At 38.2% G+C, this 20,505-nt stretch overlaps 1 protein-coding gene and 1 pseudogene across 1 annotated transcript; both read left to right on the top strand.

Moving 5' to 3' along the window:
- Positions 1–9,175: 9,175 nt before the first annotated feature.
- On the top strand, positions 9,176–10,581 carry LOC128362344 (interferon-induced protein with tetratricopeptide repeats 2-like; annotated as a pseudogene).
- A 1,811-nt stretch (positions 10,582–12,392) lies between these two features.
- LOC128362343 (interferon-induced protein with tetratricopeptide repeats 1-like) lies at positions 12,393–14,893 on the top strand. The gene is made up of 2 exons (XM_053323085.1): positions 12,393–12,397; positions 13,570–14,893. Exons 1-2 carry the CDS (start codon positions 12,393–12,395, stop codon positions 14,891–14,893), a joined length of 1,329 nt encoding a protein of 442 aa, XP_053179060.1.
- The last annotated feature ends 5,612 nt before the right edge of the window (positions 14,894–20,505 follow it).

Genomic DNA, 20,505 nt, shown 5'->3' with positions numbered 1-20,505 from the left:
TAAAATCAATCAATCTAACTTTTTTGTAGCAATTTACATATATCACAGCATAAAGCAAAGTGCTTTACTTGGTCAAAAACAAACAAACAAACAAACAAAACTGAATCAATTAAAACAGGAACTGAAGAAAAGCTCTCATAACTCTCATGAATCTGCAGTGAAGAAACACCAGATTTAGGATAAAAATGTAAAAAAAAATAAGAATACCAATTAAACTACAAGATCAATAGATGTATTCAAAAATACTCTTTTTTCCCCCAAAAGGCATGCCTGGATGTATAAATGTGTTGCAGCCATTATAAACTGTATGTGTGGATTATTTATTTATTCGTTGTAATGCTCTTTTTTGAACACTAGGTGGTGCACAGGTGCAGGAAAGCATATTGGTGAGGTCACCAGACAGACAGATGGAGGTGATTGGAAACCAGGATGAACACACAGTTTGTGTCCGTGTAGCCATGCACACATAGTTTGTTGTATTTTGTTATATTATTAAAATTAACAGTGTGATAAGCTACAGGAGTCGTCTGTATTCAGTGCACACACATAAACTAGTTTTTATCTGGTCTGGCAATCACTCAGTGGCTTCGAATAACAGAAGTCACAACAAAATGTACTGAAACTACAGTTGGCAGTAAAAGCATCAAAAACATCCCTCATACTGATGAAGGTCGATGCACCAGTGACACAAAGATGTTTTAGTGTGTTTTATATTATGTTTCCCTGCTTATAATACAGCTACAAAACCCAGTAAATTATGATTTTGATGATGATGATTATTATTAATACCTATATCACTTTTTGTAGTGTGTACTTTGTATTAAGGCAAGAAATAAAGAGTCACATAAAATTATAAGATTAACACACACACACACACACACACACACACACACACACACACACACACCTGAATGAGGGTAGTTTTGACAGCCATCCACACCAGATTGGGCCAGAAGCTCCATGGCCCTGCCAAGTTCATTGAGCACAATCTTCAACCACAGCGTTTGTTTATTGACATCTATCTTCCTTCAGACATCAGAACTCCTGCAGATCATGTAGAAGTTATGACAACTGGACACCAATGGCAGATTCTGATGGGGGCGACATGGGCAGCCTCCCAGGACAGCATTCGGGGGCAGCACAGAGCACAGACAGACAGACAGACAGACAGACAGACAGACAGACAGACACACACAAAAAACAACACAACAAAAAATCGGTTTTCACTCATTTGCACATCATGTCAATGATATAAACAACAATCCTAAGGGTAAAAAGGTGATCACAAGGTTGAAACAAGATCAAGAGACCCTCAGCATGCAGAAGAATCAGAAGAGTTGTCGCTGGAAGAGTCATGAGCCGTCCCAAACAAGAATCAAACCCGGCATTTTTAAACACCAACAACAGCGTTACAGCCACACGGCTCAATGTTCTTGCTTTGTGTGTGACAGAAAGACACATACAGCAGCAAGTACACCATCGCCTCCATGTCCTCCACTGTTTATGTGTTTGTGTAGCGTATAAAACGAAGTCACAGCAGTTTCGCGGAGCCGTTGCTATGTCACCCCCTCCCACATTGAGGAGGCACCTTTTGTAATGGAAAAGGCCGTTCCTGGAACCGAGCCGAGTCGAGCCGAGTAGTGCTCGAACTTTGTAGTGGAAAAGCGCCAATAGAAGTCGATGGAGTGCTGCATTACTCCAAACCAATACTTCATAACCAAAACCAATAAATACTTAAACTCATATCTTAGTTGGCGTGGTCTTTGTTAGTGAATGTAGGATTCTTGAATATATTTTTTCCCAACCAAAATTAGAACAAAATAAAATGTTTTCTAATATATACAGTATATATATAGTATTTTCCCCTACCTCTAGTCAGCATACCTTCAAGGTTTAAAAAATCATAGGAAACATCCACTCTGCTACGATGTGCCACTTTCATTTGTTCGTATTTTGGTGAAGAGACATTTTTTCTGCTTTGAATTTGTTCTTGTCTCTGTCGAAGCATTTTCCCCTTTGCCTGTTTTGAACTTTGAATTTCCTTGATGTAGAAATGCTATACAAATAAATGTGCCTTGCTTTGCCCCCTTGACATTTTTGCCTAGTGAAACATTATAAACTGAGTCATTCAGATAAAACACTGGAGACCTTGGGCTGATCCTGCCATTCATTTAACCAAACAATAACCAAACCCTGGCCTTCTGAGTTTATGAACCACACGATGGTCGTCATGGTTCTCAGGTCTCTTGGCTCGTTCAGCCTGCAGAGTAATAATTAGAATAATTAATGCGTGCCAACAGAACACACGCACACACACAAAATAGTAAAAGTGTTTGCAAGCAGCACTGTAGCTTGATGTCGTTTGTTGTACAAATACCACATTTTGTTTGAATATGTGTTTCTATAATTAAACAGCTGGTGCTTTAGATTATGTTAGTGTTTTGAAATCTTGCTTCATGTGCCTCTTTGTAAATTTGAGTACCTGCCCCTCTAAAGGTCACTACACAGCCCTGGATTAATGGCCTTGACACCTGGCATCAACTTTTTTAGATGATCAGATTGAAATCAGGTAGTTTGACCATATAAAAGTACAAGAATGCAAATGATCTTACGTGACATACAAAGGACCGATTGTCTTATAATGCGTCAATGCAACCGGATGACGCTGAAAACATCACTACAGGAGTAAAGCTACAATCAAAAGCGTATCGAGTAAGTAGGGTTAGCAACACAATGAGGTTCCCCATCATTACAGATATGAAACCAGAAGTGTCACCTCCAAACTTCCCTAAAATATAAATGCAGCAGTGGTCAGACAGGTGTTGAAACTATACAAACCTTACAAAGATGCCACTTTATCATAGGGCTGGGCCGATATGCTTTTGTGCCGATTCGATTCTCTAACGACTTTTGGGTCCCGTTTCGATTTAAATTGCGATTCTGATTAAACGAGTATTGCGATTTCATATTTCAATTATTGTGATTTTCTTTCCTTAACCCTCCTGTTGTCCTCAAGTCAAGGAAGGAAAGGACGGAGGGAGAAAGGATGGAAGGGAGGAAGAAGGAAGGAAGGAAAGGACGGAGGGAGGAAGGATGGAAGAGAGGAAGAAGGAAGGAAGGAAAGGAAGGAGGGAGGAAGGATGGAAGGGAGGAAGAAGGAAGGAAAGTAAGGAGGAAGGAAGGAAGGAAGGAAGGAAGGAAGGACGGACGGAAGGACGGAAGGATGGACAAAGGAAGGTAGGGTGGAAGGTAAGAGGGAGGGAGGAAAGAAGGAAGGGAGGAAGGAGGAAGGAGGAAGGAAGGGAGGAAGAAGGAAGGAAAGGAGGGGACGAAAGAAAGAAGGAAGGAAGGAAGGAAGGGAGGGAGGAAGGAAAGACGGACAAAAGAAGGAAGGTAGGAGGGAGGGAGGGAGGAAAGAGGGAAGGAAGGAGGGAGGAAGGAAGGAAAGAAGGTACAATCAAAACAGACGGGTCAATTTGAATTAAATAAATAAAAAATCGATTTTCGTATGAGAATCGATTTTTAAAAATCGCAATTAATATAAAAAACTTTTTTTTTTTGGCCCAGCTCTACTTTATCACGTCTTGTTAATCAACACAGATACATAAGGGTTTTGTCAAATGTCCGGACCAGATAACCTGGACGAAGAAACAGTGTGAGGGTTGATTTTTTTAAAATATAATTGGTAGGTCCCCTGTGTTGGGTTCTGCACATAGACTGTATAAAAGAAATGGTCGCAACATCCGTGACGTCACACATTGGTTTGTGGATTGCTGCTCGGAAGCCAATAGTTTCTAATCTAGGCAGCGCCATCTTGACAATTTCAGGTGCATGCTGGGAAAAAAAGAACATGGATTATACTTATATGGGCATGAGGTGGAGGCATGGACGGAAGTATGGGCGGGACCAACGGCGGAGCGGGGAGGCTGCGATTGGTTGCGAGGGCTGGATCTCGAGGACATTGGTCAATCAACCTGTCAATCAGGACGTAGCCACGCCCTAATGCATACCCTGCTTTATCGTCACATATAAAATCAGGGAGGCCAAAATGTCCCAAATGAACATCATACTGCATTGAAGAAGGCTTTAAACTAGCGATTGAGACCATAAACACATTTTGAACACGTTTACTGAGGTTAGAAATCAAGTGAGAAGTTGATGAATTCTCCATTGACTTGTATAGAGACGGTCGCCCCCTGGTGGCCTTTTGATAGAATGCAGCTCTAAGTTACTTTCGCATTGACTTCATTTCAGAGGACTGGAACTCCCCGCCTGGTTCTGCACTATTTTAAGGAAGATAAACAAGTTATTACAGATCACATCCACCCACATTTTATCAGCAGTGAGCAATTTTCTCCATTTCCTCTATAAGAATGTGGGACATCACTTCCTGTCAAGACCGCACCCAAACCCAAATCTTTAGTCTGCTACCTTTAGTCTTTTGGTGATATTAACTTCTGTCACTTTTTAATCAATATTAACAGACTCTGATCTCTCTGGCGGCTCCATGTTTTATTAATAACTTATTAGTGGAGATCCAAATGTCTCCTCATTCAATCCTTCTGTCGTCCTCCCAGGTCAAATTGATCTCGTCCATTTTGACTGTTCCTTCTTTCCTCCCTCCCTTCCTTCTTTCCTTTTTCCTTCCTGCTTCTCTCCTTCTCTCTTTCCTTCCTCCCTCCCTCCCTCCTTCTATCTTTCTTTCCTCCCTCTCTTCCTTCCTTCCTCCTTTCCTTCCTTCTTCCTTCTCTCTTTCCTTCCCCCTCCCTCCTTCTCTCCTTCTTCCTTCCTCCCTCCCTCCCTCCTTCCTTCTTTCCTTCCTTCCTTCCCTCCTTCTCTCTTTCCTTCCTTCCTTTTTCCCTCCCTCCCTCCTTCCTCCCTCCTTTCCTTCCTTCCTTCTTCCTCCCTCCCTTCTTCCTCCCTCCCTCCCTTCCTTCCTTGACTCAAAGACAGCAGGAGGGTTAATCCACGGTGTTTTGAGGTACTTTACTTGACTATTTCCATTTGATGCTACTTTATACTTCCACATCACTTCATGTCAGAGTGAAATATTGGACTTTCTACTTCACTGGAACATTTTACATGAAGTATTATAACGATAAGCTAATAAATTACAGAGCATCGTTAAAGATTGAACCAGTTGAGCCCAAGTATTTGGTTTGTGGCCCTTTACAAAAAAAAAGCACTGTGTATTTGTGTCTCCTTGTCCTGTTTCAGACTTCTATGAGTAGTTTTTAGATCCATCAAAGAAACTCCTTCACATGGTTTCAAATAAATATGTAACGGATTTAATATATCAGTCACAGTCTAATAGTAGATTTAGATGATAATATGTCTCTACTTTTACTGAAGTAGGATTTTAATCGCAGGACGTTCACACATAAATTGTTTATATGTTCAGCTGAAAGGAAGGGGCTGTCAAATTCCCTCTCAGTGTTTACCTGTTGAGCTGTGGTGGAAGTATAGTAACAAAAAGACACTAAAACAACAGTAACGTTGAAAGATATCTACTTGATTTGACTCATTTGAACGTCTGAAGCTTCATATTAGTTTCAGATCAACTTTTAAATACATGTTTTACACAGAAGGAGGACTGTGGATTTAGTCCCCCATCACTTCCATTGTTAGTGCATTATGAAGGGATCTTCTAATGATCAGTATGAACAGGAGGAATCATTAACTCTCCATGTTTCCTCTCATCTCTCTGTACCTTAATGAAGGAGTTTCTGCAGGTTTGCAACTTTCTGCAGTGAACTGACGTCTGTTGGCGTCGCCCCGCCTCCAGAACTTATTTCTGAACCAGTATATATATATTAAGCTTAACATCACAGCAGACACAGTAAAGCAGAAGTTGGATATTATCAGCTGATTTTATGACAGCCAACCTAAAAGCTGCTTCAGACTAATATTTACAGAACTACTGGAAGCAGGAAACAGCAGGATAATGAGGTGAGTAGCTGCTTCTGTACTTCAAATTATATATAAAATGTCTTATTTTAAAGCGTTAGAGCCCAAATTATTAAAAGATGGATATTACAAGTCCACCTTTTTCTCTCTTTAAAATATGTGCAACAATATCAAACTCAGGTATATTATCATTGCACCAATATTTCTCTCAACATATTATTATTTTTTAAATTTCCTATTGTTCATATTGCTTGTTTTTACTTATTATTTATTGTTCTTTATTGATGCTTGACTATTTTTGCTATTCACTTTGCTGCTATAACATTGCAAATTTCTCCATTGTGGGACTAAAAAAGAATTATCTTACCTGACTGGCAATGTTTTTATTATCAGTCAGTGCTGCAGTCCTTCCTTACTGTTGTTACTCTTGTTCCATTTACCTTTAATATAAAAAGATTATTATTATATATCAGAGTTCTTGCTTTTTTCTGTCTTACATATTACCTGTCAACATGAACCATCAGGATTTAAACAATAGAGAGAAATTATTAACATCTTAAGAGATTCGGTGCCAGCTCTTTATCTCTCTCTTTGCTCCTAAGGCTTGAATGATATTGATTTGATTTTCAATATAAAGGACAAAATCTTGAGTCAGACATTGGGTTCAATTGGGTTTTTGGATTATCTCAGACTTTCAGCTATTTAAAATAAAAAAAAATGTCCTGACGGCACTGAAAAAGGACTCATTCAAGAGCTGCTTTATTACAACATGACTGGCTACCTATCAAAATATTAACAAATACTTCCCCAGTTATCATTATGGAGATTCAGTTAAAATAACCAAAGTGGAATAAGTATCAAATAAACATTTAAATAATTACATCCCCCAAAACCTGACTTTCAGTACTCAATTCTCTCACCAAACTTAGTTTTAACAGGGTAATCTCATTAAGGAAACCAACAGTGACACCTAGTGGCTTTAGCCTGACATGGCAGCTGATCACAGATGACAAGGCACTACATCATCAACATTAAATTAACTAAAATGCTATACTTATCATGAACTAAACAAAGTAATTTTACTATTCTGTCATAAGAACAGTAAAAAAAACAATACAAACTCTATTGGGTACCACTTTAAAGATAAGTATTAATGCACAAGAGAAAAGACAAAGAAAGAGGAATCTACCATGTGGGATGATATAGTTGAATTACTCGATTACTTAACTTCAGTAACCTTAAAGTATGAGACGGAGAACAGAAGTCATCGAACAGCCAACTGGGATCATTATTGAAGACTCTCAAACACTGTACTCATCAATGAGAGATAACACAGCAAAACAGCCCGAGGCACGCCCTTTCAGACTCTTTATACTATCGTCAGCGGGTGGGTGTCATATATCATCATGTATGCACCAGGTCAGCTTAACCTGGCACGTTCAGGCTAATATTCGGTTTCCAGGAATTCTATTCATAAGTGATGGTGACCAGATCTCCCTGGGAATATTAAACATGGTGAAAAACAACTCCTTACAAAGAGTTGATGAAAACAACATGGTAAGGTCTGTTGCGACATCTTCAAACTGACCTTTTGCCTCTTCTGGTGTTTTCCTGATTTCACTCATGATACACACATATCTGCCTCTACAATGAGTACCATAATTACAGAGCGCAATATTCTGTTTACATGACAGATAAACACTCCAAAGAAAAATAAACACAAAACTACTTAGAGAAGGTTAAAAATGCACACTACCACCTGGATGGCACATTGGTGGAAATTATCATAGATCTAGATCTAGCCTTTCTGACAACATGAGATGAACCCACATCACATAAAGAGATAGACAGAAATAAACAGGAACACAAGGGAGGGGAAACAACAAGAAAACATGGGAAGGGAGAAGGAGATAGCTACTCTGAAACACAGCGTATTATATTTACATGCTGATGATATGTTATAATATTAGTCGTTTTTATTCTCCATCAGTGCTTCATTCACAAAATGAAACAATGAGATTTCATAAACACATTACCTATGTCTACAGGCAATCTGATACTGGTTAACTGCATTATCTAATCAGATATGGTGAGGAATGTGAGGCTGCAGAATTAAAGGACAGTTTTGAGTATGGCAATTAAAAATAAGAGATGTTCAAAGGCCAAGACACAGTCAGCAAGTGCCAGATCAACACAGATTAGTGCACTGTGCCCTATAATTAATTTATTTTATGAATATAAAGCTCAACATCATAGGAGACATAGCAAAGCAGAAGTTGGATAATATCAACTGATTGTATGCCAGAGAACCCAAAAGCTGCTTCAGACTAATATTTACAGAAACAGCAGGATAATGAGGTGAGTAGCTGCTTCTGGAGTTCAAATAATATATAAAATATCTTATTTTAGAGCAACAAAAATATTAACATTTTTATTATGAGTTAGTGTTGCAGAGTCCTCCTTTACTTTTGTTTATCTTGTTACATTTACTCTTTTAATTATTTTGCCATCTTAATTTAAAATCCCCTTTATTATGTTTTAGGTATGTTGTTTTTTTCTATCTTCTCTATCTACCTTTCAACACGGACCATCAGGATTTACAAACAGAGTGAAATTATTAATGTATCCTGATAGCTCTTTCTTGCTCTCTGCTTTTCAGGCTTGAATGATATTGAATTAATATTGAATATCAAAGGCAAAATCTTCAATCAGACATTGATTAAGTGGGTATGGGGTTTTTGTTTTATGACTGACTTTCAACCACTAAAAATAAAAATGTCCTGACAGTGCTGAGAGAGCTCAGGATTCATCTATAAGAGTTGCTTTATTGCAAACAATCCCAATCAATAATTACTAACAGATCCTAACACATCCACTGTTAATAAAGTTAGTAAGTTAATAAACTGCAGAAAATGAATCAATTAGCTGCTGCAGTTCATGAAAAATAATCTTAATTATTCTTTTACTTTATAGGATATTATTATAACTGATCAGCCCTTTCTCTCCTCTTAAACTTATTTTGTCATCCATTCCTCCACTCAGTCACTTTTTCCCTTCTTTTCCAATCAATGCTCTTTGCTCCATTTCTTCATTTCTTGACACTCAATTAACTAAAATCCCATACCTATCATTACTAACTTACATAACTAAACAAATAACTGCACCCTTCTTTATTCCTTAGAGCAGTCAATAGCAATATAAACTGAATATCTACTGTGTAAAGACAAGTATTAATGCACATGAGAAAAGACAGAAAGAGGAATCTACCATGTGGGATGACAATTTCCAAGTGCTGTATTTAGAACAACAATATTTGGTTTACAGATAAACAACATGCTGGTGATGTGCTCTAATATAAATTTGTTTTTATTCTCTATCAGTGCTGCTGAGAGTCAGTCAACACTGGAGGCCCTGCAGTGCCACTTCACCTGGGACATCAACCAGAACAGCAAATTTTACCGTATTAAGGACAAACTGGAGGACATTGGCACTGATGATGGAAACAGCTGGCTGGGTCACATTTACAACCTGCAGGGATACATTCACTACCAGCTGGGCCTCACTGAAGACGCTCGGCGTTTCTTCAGCAAAGCCACAGAGGCCTTCTGTCGATTGAGAAACACTGGCTCAAATGAAGGTCCCTGGTTGGTGGTGAACTACGGGAACCTGGCTTGGCTGCACCACCAGCTGGGAGAAGAAGCAGAGACTGGGACTTACTTGTCAAAGGTCGACACCCTGCTGAGAGAGTACTCATCTCCATCCCAGGATGAGCTCCATCCAGAGATCTACGCTGAAAAAGCCTGGACCCTGATGAAGATCAACCAAGGCAAAAACGAGCTGGCTGCAGATTTTTTCCAGAGAGCCATCAGGATGCAGCCGGACATGGTGGAGTGGAACACCAGCTATGTGATAGGGTTAGTGAAGGCTCATAAGTATGGCGAAACACCACAGGAGGAAGACATCATGGAGAAAATGAGAATGGCCAAAGAACAGGATCCAGACAATTTGTACCTTGCTGCTCTCGACCTTGAGCAGCGTGCTAGGAGAGGAGAAAGAATTGAAGATGAAGCACGTGAGTTAGCCAGACTGATTTTGGAGAATCCTGTTAGCAGCTACAGTGGTATGAAAGTGTTATTATGGGTTTACAGTAAACACGTATCTGTTGATGAAGCTATTGCTCTGGCAGAGGAGGCTCTGGAAAACCATCCAGATGTACGCTACCTGAAGTGGTGTGCTGCTCTCTGCTACAAATGGAAGATAGATTATGAATGGCGCAGAAATGAAAACGCAATACAAAAAGCAATCAGTCTCCATAAAGAAGTGATTCCTCTTTACCCTAATCCATCATCATCACTTGTGAAGAAAATTGCCCTTGCAAACATATACGCAAAGTCAGATCACGGCCAGGTCGAAGCTGATCAGACTTACCAGGAGCTGCTAGAAATCAATCTGGAACCTGCAGAAAAACAGATGCTTTATAATTACTATGCAAAATACTTAAATAATCTAGGAGATTACAACACGGCGATAGAATATCACGGAATGGCGGCAAATATATACCAAGAAACCAGTTTTCGACAGGACAGCATCAGATTTCTGAGGAATTCCCAATAAAGAAACAGGAATCAAATGTGAAGCGAAATAGAGGAGTTTCTGGCCCACCTGGCAGTCTAAATCCTAAATCCAGGTGAAACTGTAGGTATTCCATTACGTAAAATGTCTGTACATATTCATTAGTCTGATTTTATACACATTAGAAAACACAAAGAAAAGATTTGTGAAAGTTACAGAAACAAATATTACTTCAAATGCTTTTGCAGTTATGAGAGAAAAGTCAATGGTTGACATTTGTCCTGTGTAACCCTAACCCAGCTTGGAGAGTTGTTCTCTGTCTTATTTTATTTACTGAATGAAATGACGGGAACAGAATAACACATAGAAGTAGCCAGTTTAGTTTAGTAGTACTAATGAAAGACTGGAAAGAAGGAAAAACACATTAAAACTGTCTGGAAAAACTCTAAATGTGCACTATAAAATGATCAGCAGTAATAATGTATATCTGATTACATTACTGATAGATTTTGATCAAATATTGTATTTTAACACCTGGACTCATATATATGGAGCTTACTTTATTCCTGGTTTGTTGATTTTTTTCTTAGCACTGTATTTGAAATTCATAGAAGAGCATAATAAACTTTATATGAAATTTACTTTGCTGTAAACTTTGCAGTAGTAAAAGGTAAAACCAGTAGGAAACATAATGATTAATATGATTTATAACCTGAATATAATCATGAAGAAGAATGGATTGTGGTGTGGACATTTGTACACTATATTGATACTATTAAATAAACACTACAAAATATTGTTTATGTTTGTTTCGGTGGTTAATTTACAAGAATTGCATGTTCTCTACGCAGCTTTGCAGCACTGCACACAAAATACTGATTGGTGTCAAAATACAACTACAGTATGTAAACCTGTTGCCAACATTGAAGGATGCATTTACAATTCTTCAACACTGTCTTAAAACAACAGTCAGGAGCCCAAATGAACATTGAACCTGTTTTTCTTGCTGTAATTATTCCTCTTGTTCATGACCATTAGAAGATCCTTCATAATGCATTTACAATGGAAGTGATGGAGGACTAAATCCACAGTCCATGGTTGATCTGAAGCTAATATGAAGCTTCAGCGTCCAAATGAGTCAAATCTTCATCTTCTATGTTTCAACGTTACAGTGTTTTTAGTGGCAAAGTCTTTTTGTTACTATACTTCCACCACAGCTCAACAGGAAACACCAAGAGGGAATCTGATGCTAAAACGACTGTAAATGTGTCAGATATCCATTTGAAATGACTAAGTTTCATTTTTCCAGCAACAGAAACTTACTGACTGACTTCCCGAATAACAGAAACTCATCACTCATCATATTTAAATACATGTTTACACAGGACAGGACTGTGGATTTAGTCCTTCATCACTTCCATTGTAAACATAATGAAGGATCTAATGCTCAGTATGAAACATTATTTCTTGAAGCTAATGCAACACTGTCGGTCCTTAAAACAACTGGCATCAATAGAAAATAAATAAGTATATTACCACTGCATCATTGGTACCTGCAGAATGCACAAAATCAAACAAAAAGAGATTATACAAACATATGTGTACAAGCAATACTGAATATCTGCATTAAGTTATGTCATCAGATGTAGTGAGGAATGTGAAGCTGCAGGAGAGCAATTAAAAATAAGAGACGTTCAAAGGCCAACAGAAAGTCAACAAGTGCCAAGTGCCATATCAACATTGGTTGTTGCACTGTGCCCCGTAATAAATACATTTTATGGATATAAAGCTCAACATCACAGCACACACAGCAAAGCAGACATTGGATAACAGCTACTGATTGTATAACAGCTATCCCAAAAGCTGCTTCAGACGAATTTTTACAGAACTACAGAGCAGGAAACAGCAGGATAATGAGGTGAGTAGCTGCTTCTGCTGTTCAAATAATATATAAAATGTCTTATTCTAAAGTGTGAGTTCAAAATGTTAACATTATGGATCTTATAGAGTACCAACGATGGTTTACCAGTCAGTGCTGCAGAGATCCATTTACTCTTTTCCTTCTTTTACCTTTGATTTTAACGCCCATGTATTATATGTTAGGGTTCTTGCCTTTTTTCTGTCTTCCATATTACCTATATCAACATGTACACTACCATCAACATTTAAAAACATCTTCAGAGAGTTGATGGTGACTGCTGCTCTCTGTCTCTCTTTGTTTTTGAGGTTTGAATGATATTGAATTGATTTTGAATATCAAGGGTGACATGTTCAGTCAGACACTGGGGTCAGCTGGGTTTTTAGATTATCTCTGACTTTCAGCTACTTAAAAGTAAAAATGTCCTGACAGCACTGAAAGAGCTCAAGATCCATTCATAAGTGCTGCTTTGTTACAAAATGACTGGCAACTTATCAAAATATTAATAAATACTACCAAAGATTTGGTTATGGAGATTAAATTAACATAACTGAAGTGGAATAAGTATCAAATAAACATTTAAATAATGATATCTAACCAAACCTAAAATGACATAAACTATCAGTTTCAGTACTCTGTCTGAGCAAACTAAATCTTAACAGGGTAATCTCACTGAGTAAACCAACAGTGACACCTAGTGGCCTTAGATTGACATGGCAGCTGAATACAGATGACTGGGCTTTTCATCAGTAACATTAAATTAGTTAAAATATCATACCTATCATTAACTAAACAAAGTAATTGTAACCTTCTGTCATAAGAACAGTAAATAGAAATATAAACTGAATATCTACTAGATAAGACTGCAAAGATAAGTATTAATGCACAAGAGAAAAGACAAGGAAAGAGGAATCTATCATGTAGGATAATTGCCATATTAACAAAGGGCCATATCTAGAGCAACAATATTCTGTTTATGTAGGATATACTCCAACAGAAAACTACTTACAGAAAGTAAAAAATGCACACCACCACCTGGATGGCACATTGGTGTAAATGACCATAGATTAATTTTATTCTGAGTGGTCTAGCTTTTCTGACAACATGAGGTGAACAGAGCATATTATATGCTGATATGTGTTTTAATATTTGTTGTTTTTATTCTCTATCAGTGCTGCTGAGAGTCAGTCAACACAGGAGGACAAACTGAAGGCCCTGCAGTGCCACTTCACCTGGGACATCAACCCCAACCAGTCTAAACTGTTAAGTCTTGAGGAGCAGCTGAAGGACATCGGCACCGATGATGGAAACAGCTGGCTGGGTCACATTTACAACCTGCAGGGATTCATTCACTACCAACTGGAATTGAAAAAAGACAAAAAGAAAATTGAAAAAGCCCTGTGTTTCCTCGAAAAGGCCACAGAGGCCTTCCGCCGGTCAAGAAAGGTCTCAGATGAAGGTCCCTGGTTGGTGGTGAACTACGGGAACCTGGCTTGGCTGTACTATCACCTGAAAGATCAAACACAGAGTGAGACTTACCTGTCAAAGGTCGACACCCTGCTGAAAGAATACCTATCTCCATCTCAGGATGAGCTCCATCCAGAGATCTACGCTGAAAAAGCCTGGACCCTGATGAAGTTCGGCAAAGACAAAAAGGTGCTGGTTGCAGATTACTTCCAGAGAGCCATCAGGATGCAGCCGGACATGGTGGAGTGGAACACCAGCTATGTGATAGCGTTACTTAATGCTTTAAAGCACTGTGACAAACCACTGGAGGAAGAGATCCTGGAGAAAATGAGAATGGCCAAAGAACAGGATCCAGAGAATTTGTACCTTGCTGCTCTCGACCTTGAGCAGCGTGCTAGGAAAGGAGAAAGAATTGAAGATGAAGCACGTGAGTTAGCCAGAAAGGCTTTGGAGAATCCTGTCAGCAGCTACAGTGGTATGCAAGTACTGATAAGGGTTTACAAAAATTATGTATCTGTTGATGAAGCTATTGATTTGGCAGAGGAGGCTCTGGAGAAACATCCAGATGAACGTTTCCTGAAGAGGTGTGCTGCTCTCTGCTACAAATGGAAGATTTTCTCCAGAGACAGTCCTGCAAAGCAAAGCATGATAGACAAAGCAATCGGTCTCCATGAAGAAGTGATTTCTCTTTACCCTCATGGGTCACTTGTGAAGAAAATAGATCTCGCAAATGTATACGCAAAGTCAAATCAGGGCCTTGCTAAAGCTGAGCAGATTTACAAGGAGCTGCTAGAAATGGATCTGGAACCTGCAGACAAACAGCTGCTTTACAACGGCTATGCAAAATATTTAAACTATGATCTTCGAGATTACAACAAATCAATCGAATATCACATGAAGGCGGCAGCGATACCGGAACAATCCTTCTTTCGGGAGAACAGCATCAAAATTCTGAAGAAGATTAAAGAAAAAAACAGGAGCCGAAAGTGTAGAGATATAGAGAGGTTCCTGGCCAAGCTGGACCTCTAGAGAATCCTAAATCTTGTAGGAGGTCCAGGTACTCATTACATAAATATCTCTATATATTCATCATTACAATTAGAAAAACTTGCAGAGATTTGTGATAGGTAGAGAAAGGATTACGTCTTCAAATAATGGTAAAATGGAAACGCTTTGAGACAGCAGGTCTAACAGGACTGATTAGTGACGCCAAAAAAGTTGACAATTTTTAACTATATACAAATGAGAGCTGAATTCGCCTTTGAGCTTTGTAATTATTTGCAGAAGGAGAACTTAGTGAAGAAACACGTAGTAGGACAGGAAGTATGAGGCTGCGGGACTGAATGAAAAGTTCAAACCTCACCTGGTCAATCAGTGTGTGGAGTGAAATGTGAATAAAGGATTGTCTGTTTTATTTAAAAATAAAAGCACAAATCACTTTATTCACATGGGACTGCAGACATCAGCTCAGAATTAATCCACACAATTTTTTTATTCTTTTTAGATTGACTGTTGCTGTTAAACCAACAGATTTGGAAAGTGTGACAAGTCCCTCTAATCAGTATTCACTAACAAAGACCACGCCAACTAAGATATGAGTTTAAGTATTTATTATGTGGAAGGAAAAAGGGTTGAGGGATAGGGAAGAAGGGATGAGGGGTGAGGGTCGAAGGGTAGGGATGTGGGGTGAGGGATGAGGGGTAGGGATGAGGGGATGAACGGTCGAAGAGGTGGGATGAGGGGTCGAGTGGATGTAGGGGTTAGGGTCGAGGGGTCGTAGGGTTGGGAGGGAGAAGTGATCAAAAAGCACTATTTGCATACAGCAGGTCTAGATTGTACCCTGTAATATAATTCAGACACCCAACATTACCCCATGAGCAAGCACTTATACTCATAGATAAACATGGTGTTTTCTATATAACTGGTGTGGTTAGTTTGTCTTTGAGGTTTATGAAATTTGCTTTGCTGTAAGCTTTGTAGTAGAATGTATTGGAAATGTGTAATGATCAATATTACTTATTACCTGAATATAAATCATAAAGTGAAATTTATTCAGTGGTTAGAAACTTGTACATGGTTCTAAAACTATTAAATAAATACTATAAAATCTTCTTTAAGTTTGTTTTGGTGTTTAATTTACAAAATGGAGGATAGTTTTTCACAACAACAGTCACATAAAGCAAAACACAATAGACAGAGCAATCAGTCTCCACAAAGAAGTGATTTCGCTTTACCCACATTCAGCACTTCTGATGAAAATACCCCTTGCTAATATATACGCAAAGTCAAATCAGGGCCTTGCTACAGCTGAGCAGATTTACCAGGAACTGCTAATAATGGATCTGAAACCTGTAGAAAAACAGATGGTTTACAACAACTATGCAAAATATTTAAAATTTTAATAAATATTATTATTATATATTTTAATAATAATATTTAAAAAATATTTAAATTTTGATAAAAAAAGATAGCCGCAGATCGATAGAATATCACAAGAAAGTGGCAGCGATACCGAAACTACTATCGAGAGAACAGTGTCAAACTTCTGGAGAAGACTGAGGGAAGAAAACGGGACTCGGATCCAAGAAGAGTCGATGAGTTTCTGGCCGTCCTGGGAATTGAGCATTCCTAAATTAGAAAGTTTCGGTACTCCATTACCTAAAAAATCTGTATGTTCATCGTTCTGATGTAAAATGTAAAATCTAATATTAATTCGTTTTGGTGTTTAATTTACAATACGTACATGTTCTGAAAACAGAATAAGAAGTGGTGACTTGATGTGAAATGAATAGTTGAGACTGGCCACTGCTCGGGCTCGGCCATGTTTTATCCCCTCTGAGCATTATTCAAGTGGAAACCCTATACAGTGTTAACAATATTGAACACACACAAACAACTAAATCATTACAGTGACTCGTTTACAAGCCTGTTGGCTGTTTGCTCTCAGCTATGAATTAGCAGTTAGCTTGCGATTAGCATCTAATGTTGCAAATGCACATTTACACATACATGTTTACACATACACCAGCAACCTCTTTTTACAACACAAGCACAATCACATATCAATATATGTGCTCACCAAGCAGGAAAACAGCATAAGAAGTGGTGACTTGATGTGAAGGATGAATAGTAGAGACTGGCTACTGTTCAGCCATGTCTTATCCCCTCTCAGCATTATTCAAGTGGAAACCCGCGAATTCTCCTGCTCTGAGGTCACTGCTCTACAGCCGTAAAGCAGAATTTACTGTTGTGACTCTTAAAGAGACAGTGTGCCTATTGACGCTGAATAACAGACTGGCTGGATAACCACTGGGTTACAGCAGAGACATTATAATAAGAGCCTAGGACTTTGGTTACAGTAACCATAGACATATAAAGATCTTTATATATATATATAATCTTTATATGTCTATGACAGTAACAGGCAGGTTCATCTTCTTCTTCTGTTGTTTAATGGCGGTTGGCAAACAATGAATTGGTACATTACCGCCACCTACTGGTATGGAGTGTGGATCAAAATTGCCATAACACCCTCACAAAATAACTAAATAAATACTACAAGAAAAAGAAAATAAATAAATAAATAAACAAATAAACAATACATTAAACAAACAAACAAACAAAAACAAAAAACAACGAACTTATATCCTCCCCATTACACCACTCACTCTAATAAACTAACATCTAGCAGGCAGGGAGCTCCTGGTCTGCAAAATGAGGCTGTTCTGGAGTTGCATTCTTTTTAACGGCCAGCAGGGGGAGACTCCACTTGCTGCAAAAACATCTGATCTATGAGAAAACGTCTCACTTGATTTAATATCTCAGTGAACATTTTCATTATAAGTATATGGTCTCACTTGCTATTTAGCAGTCTTCTTTAATACAGCACGATGTTCATTATGTAAATTATGGTCCCATTTAAAGTAAAATAGATAATAAAGAAAAGTATGCTTTGCTACCATGGTGACAATGTTGTTTACATCATGTACAGACGTGTAGCTCAAGATTCACACAGTGTAGGTGTAACTGCCACTACTTCACAGTGTGTTTGCAGTTCATGAAAGTTAATTGTCACATTTTGGTCGCCTGTAAAAAAGTCACAGTTCACTTTTTCTGGTAAGTACATCGTCGTTTGTCTTATCACAGTTAACAGTTAGCCATAGACTGTAAATGGACCGTGCTAACCAAACTAGAAGCTAGTGCTAAGATAAACTACGCCTGGCTGGCACCACGTAAACAGCTTATATGCTCTCTCTGGAAACAGGAGAAATAAATGAGACAGGGCAAACTCTGCGTCCGTTTTTCATCCCGCTCAGCAGAAAGAGGGAGAGGATTTATTAAAACATTCACAATTTAAATCGTCCTCTGTTATACACGCTCAAGGTTCTCTTTGAAATAAACACAACTTCAAAATAAAATACAATTTGTCTTTTCTCATCTTTCAGCAAACACTGTTGGAGTGGGTGGAAAAATGAAGTTCATGTGGGTTCCAGCTCATTCAGGGATACTTTACTACATGCAAGTACTTCACAGAATGAAAAAAAAAACAACAACAACAGCACAACATTTTTATTTTAAAATGTGTCTTAATAACTTGATCTTTACCTGCTGTCACATTCAATTTAATGCCAATGAGAACTGGGATGTTGCTATGGTGACAGCTCTCTATAAACGGCTCTGGTAGTAGCGCTACCACAGCGCCATCTAGCGGCGGTTGTCGGAAAGAGTTTCGTCTCTTGTGTTTCTATACTCTTTGTTTGAGGGTGTTTTCTTTCTCTGGAATAAAGTAAAATGCTACATGTATTAGTCACTATGATGTGTTCATGTAAGGGTGGTTTCATCAAAATTATCTGCAGGATTTGTGTCGCTAACTTTGTGACATTTGTTGTTTTTTTGCACAAAAAATGACACCAGAAAAAAGATAATGACATATAATATAAAGTGCAGGGAGAGGCAGAAAACATAAATGGGCTTATTTAAAGCCTACTCCTAAAAATGTTAAAAGAAAATACACAATATTACAGAAGACAATATGACTACATAGAACAAACCAAATATATTTCAACATATATATAATAACAATGAAAAAAAACAAACTGAAAAATAAGATTGAGTGTATGTGCATGTGTCTGCGAGGGTTACATTGGTCTCAGTATCTGTGTACATCATACATGAAACTGACAAAACACATTAAGAAAACAATTACAAAACTTTATAACATTTATAACTTTTTTTTAAAGATGAACAGTTTCTTCTCAGGAGGGAAAAGCTATTCCATAATTGGTAACCCAAAATCTTAACGAAAACTGACCTCTGCTAGTAAAAGCTGGGAGATTTGATAATGATTGATAAGTTAAGTATAAATGAACCTGTGAATTTGCATTATAGTAAAACTGAAACTGCTCAGTAATATTGAGCTGGAGATGAGTTGGACAGTGGAGAAGATGAATTTTCTTTCTTTTATTGAAGTTGTGTCAATTTTTTCATTATTATCACTGTGTGCAGTGCTGTACAATACATGCAAGATGCTGCACTAATGTAGAAAACAAGATGTAAAGGATGTGATTGGATAGGGCTGAGTCACATGATCTCACCTCTGAGTTTAAGTTACATAGTTATTATTAAAGACACCTGATTGGTTTACCTGCATATGAGCTACTAATATTTACACACACACTCTTAAATGTCACCTGGAGCCATGAAGAGTGTTTAAAGGTAATCAATCAAATCTTTCAAATTAATTTAAACAAAGAAAAAAAAAACAAGTGAAAGATTGAGGACTTGGAGACACTGACCCTGGGCCCATATCTAAATGAAGACTTAAATGAAGACGACAAAATCCAGATCCAGACTCTGGTCCAAATGGATCATCAGGATCCAGCTGATCCTCTCTCAACACTCCTGGATGTTCAGTCTCACTCTGACAGAGATCAATACCTCCCCCATCTGATGAGAGAAGAAGAAAGAACAGAGGAGATAAATGAGTGTTTAGTGAGACTCACTTCATCAGCTGTCAGTCAGTGATGCAGCACATCCAGTATAAAGAGCAGCAGGGACTTCAGTCCTGTTCAGACCAGAAGTGGAACAGCTGTGCAGCGTAGCTTGCTTCCTTTCAGCTCTCATGTTAACGTGTTGGAGTGAACACACTGAGCTCCAAGCTCACACACCTGCACACACTTTTACTATCAAGTCTGTTTGCTCTGCAGATTTCACTCAAGTACACAGAGGAAATAAAGTGCAGAGAGTCATGAACACATCATTACTGCAGAAACAGAGACATTCACTCATCAGTTTACTGATGGATTTACTGCTGATACATGTCAACTCTTATCAAAGTTTAAAGCTACAGAGTCTCTGTGGGATTTGAAGATGTTTCCTGCTGTTAAATCATCACATGACAATCAGTCAGAGCTCTCAGATAAACAGCTGCTGTGATTCCTGGACTTCAGCAGAGGTTCTGGTCTGTATAAAGACCACATGGTTACTAAATGTAATGATGCTTGTGTGAAATCAGAGCCAGTGATTTGCAGGCTGCAGTCAGACTGATCTTAGAGCTCTGACAAAAGATGAACTGATCAATAGTTTAGTGTTGAAATGAAAGAACAAACACTTAGAGATCAGATTTGATGGTCTGAGTTTGA

The sequence above is a fragment of the Scomber japonicus genome, chromosome 7, assembly GCF_027409825.1.
Source record: "Scomber japonicus isolate fScoJap1 chromosome 7, fScoJap1.pri, whole genome shotgun sequence".
Classification (NCBI taxonomy): domain Eukaryota; kingdom Metazoa; phylum Chordata; class Actinopteri; order Scombriformes; family Scombridae; genus Scomber; species Scomber japonicus.
This window is presented reverse-complemented; position numbering and strand designations above follow the sequence as displayed.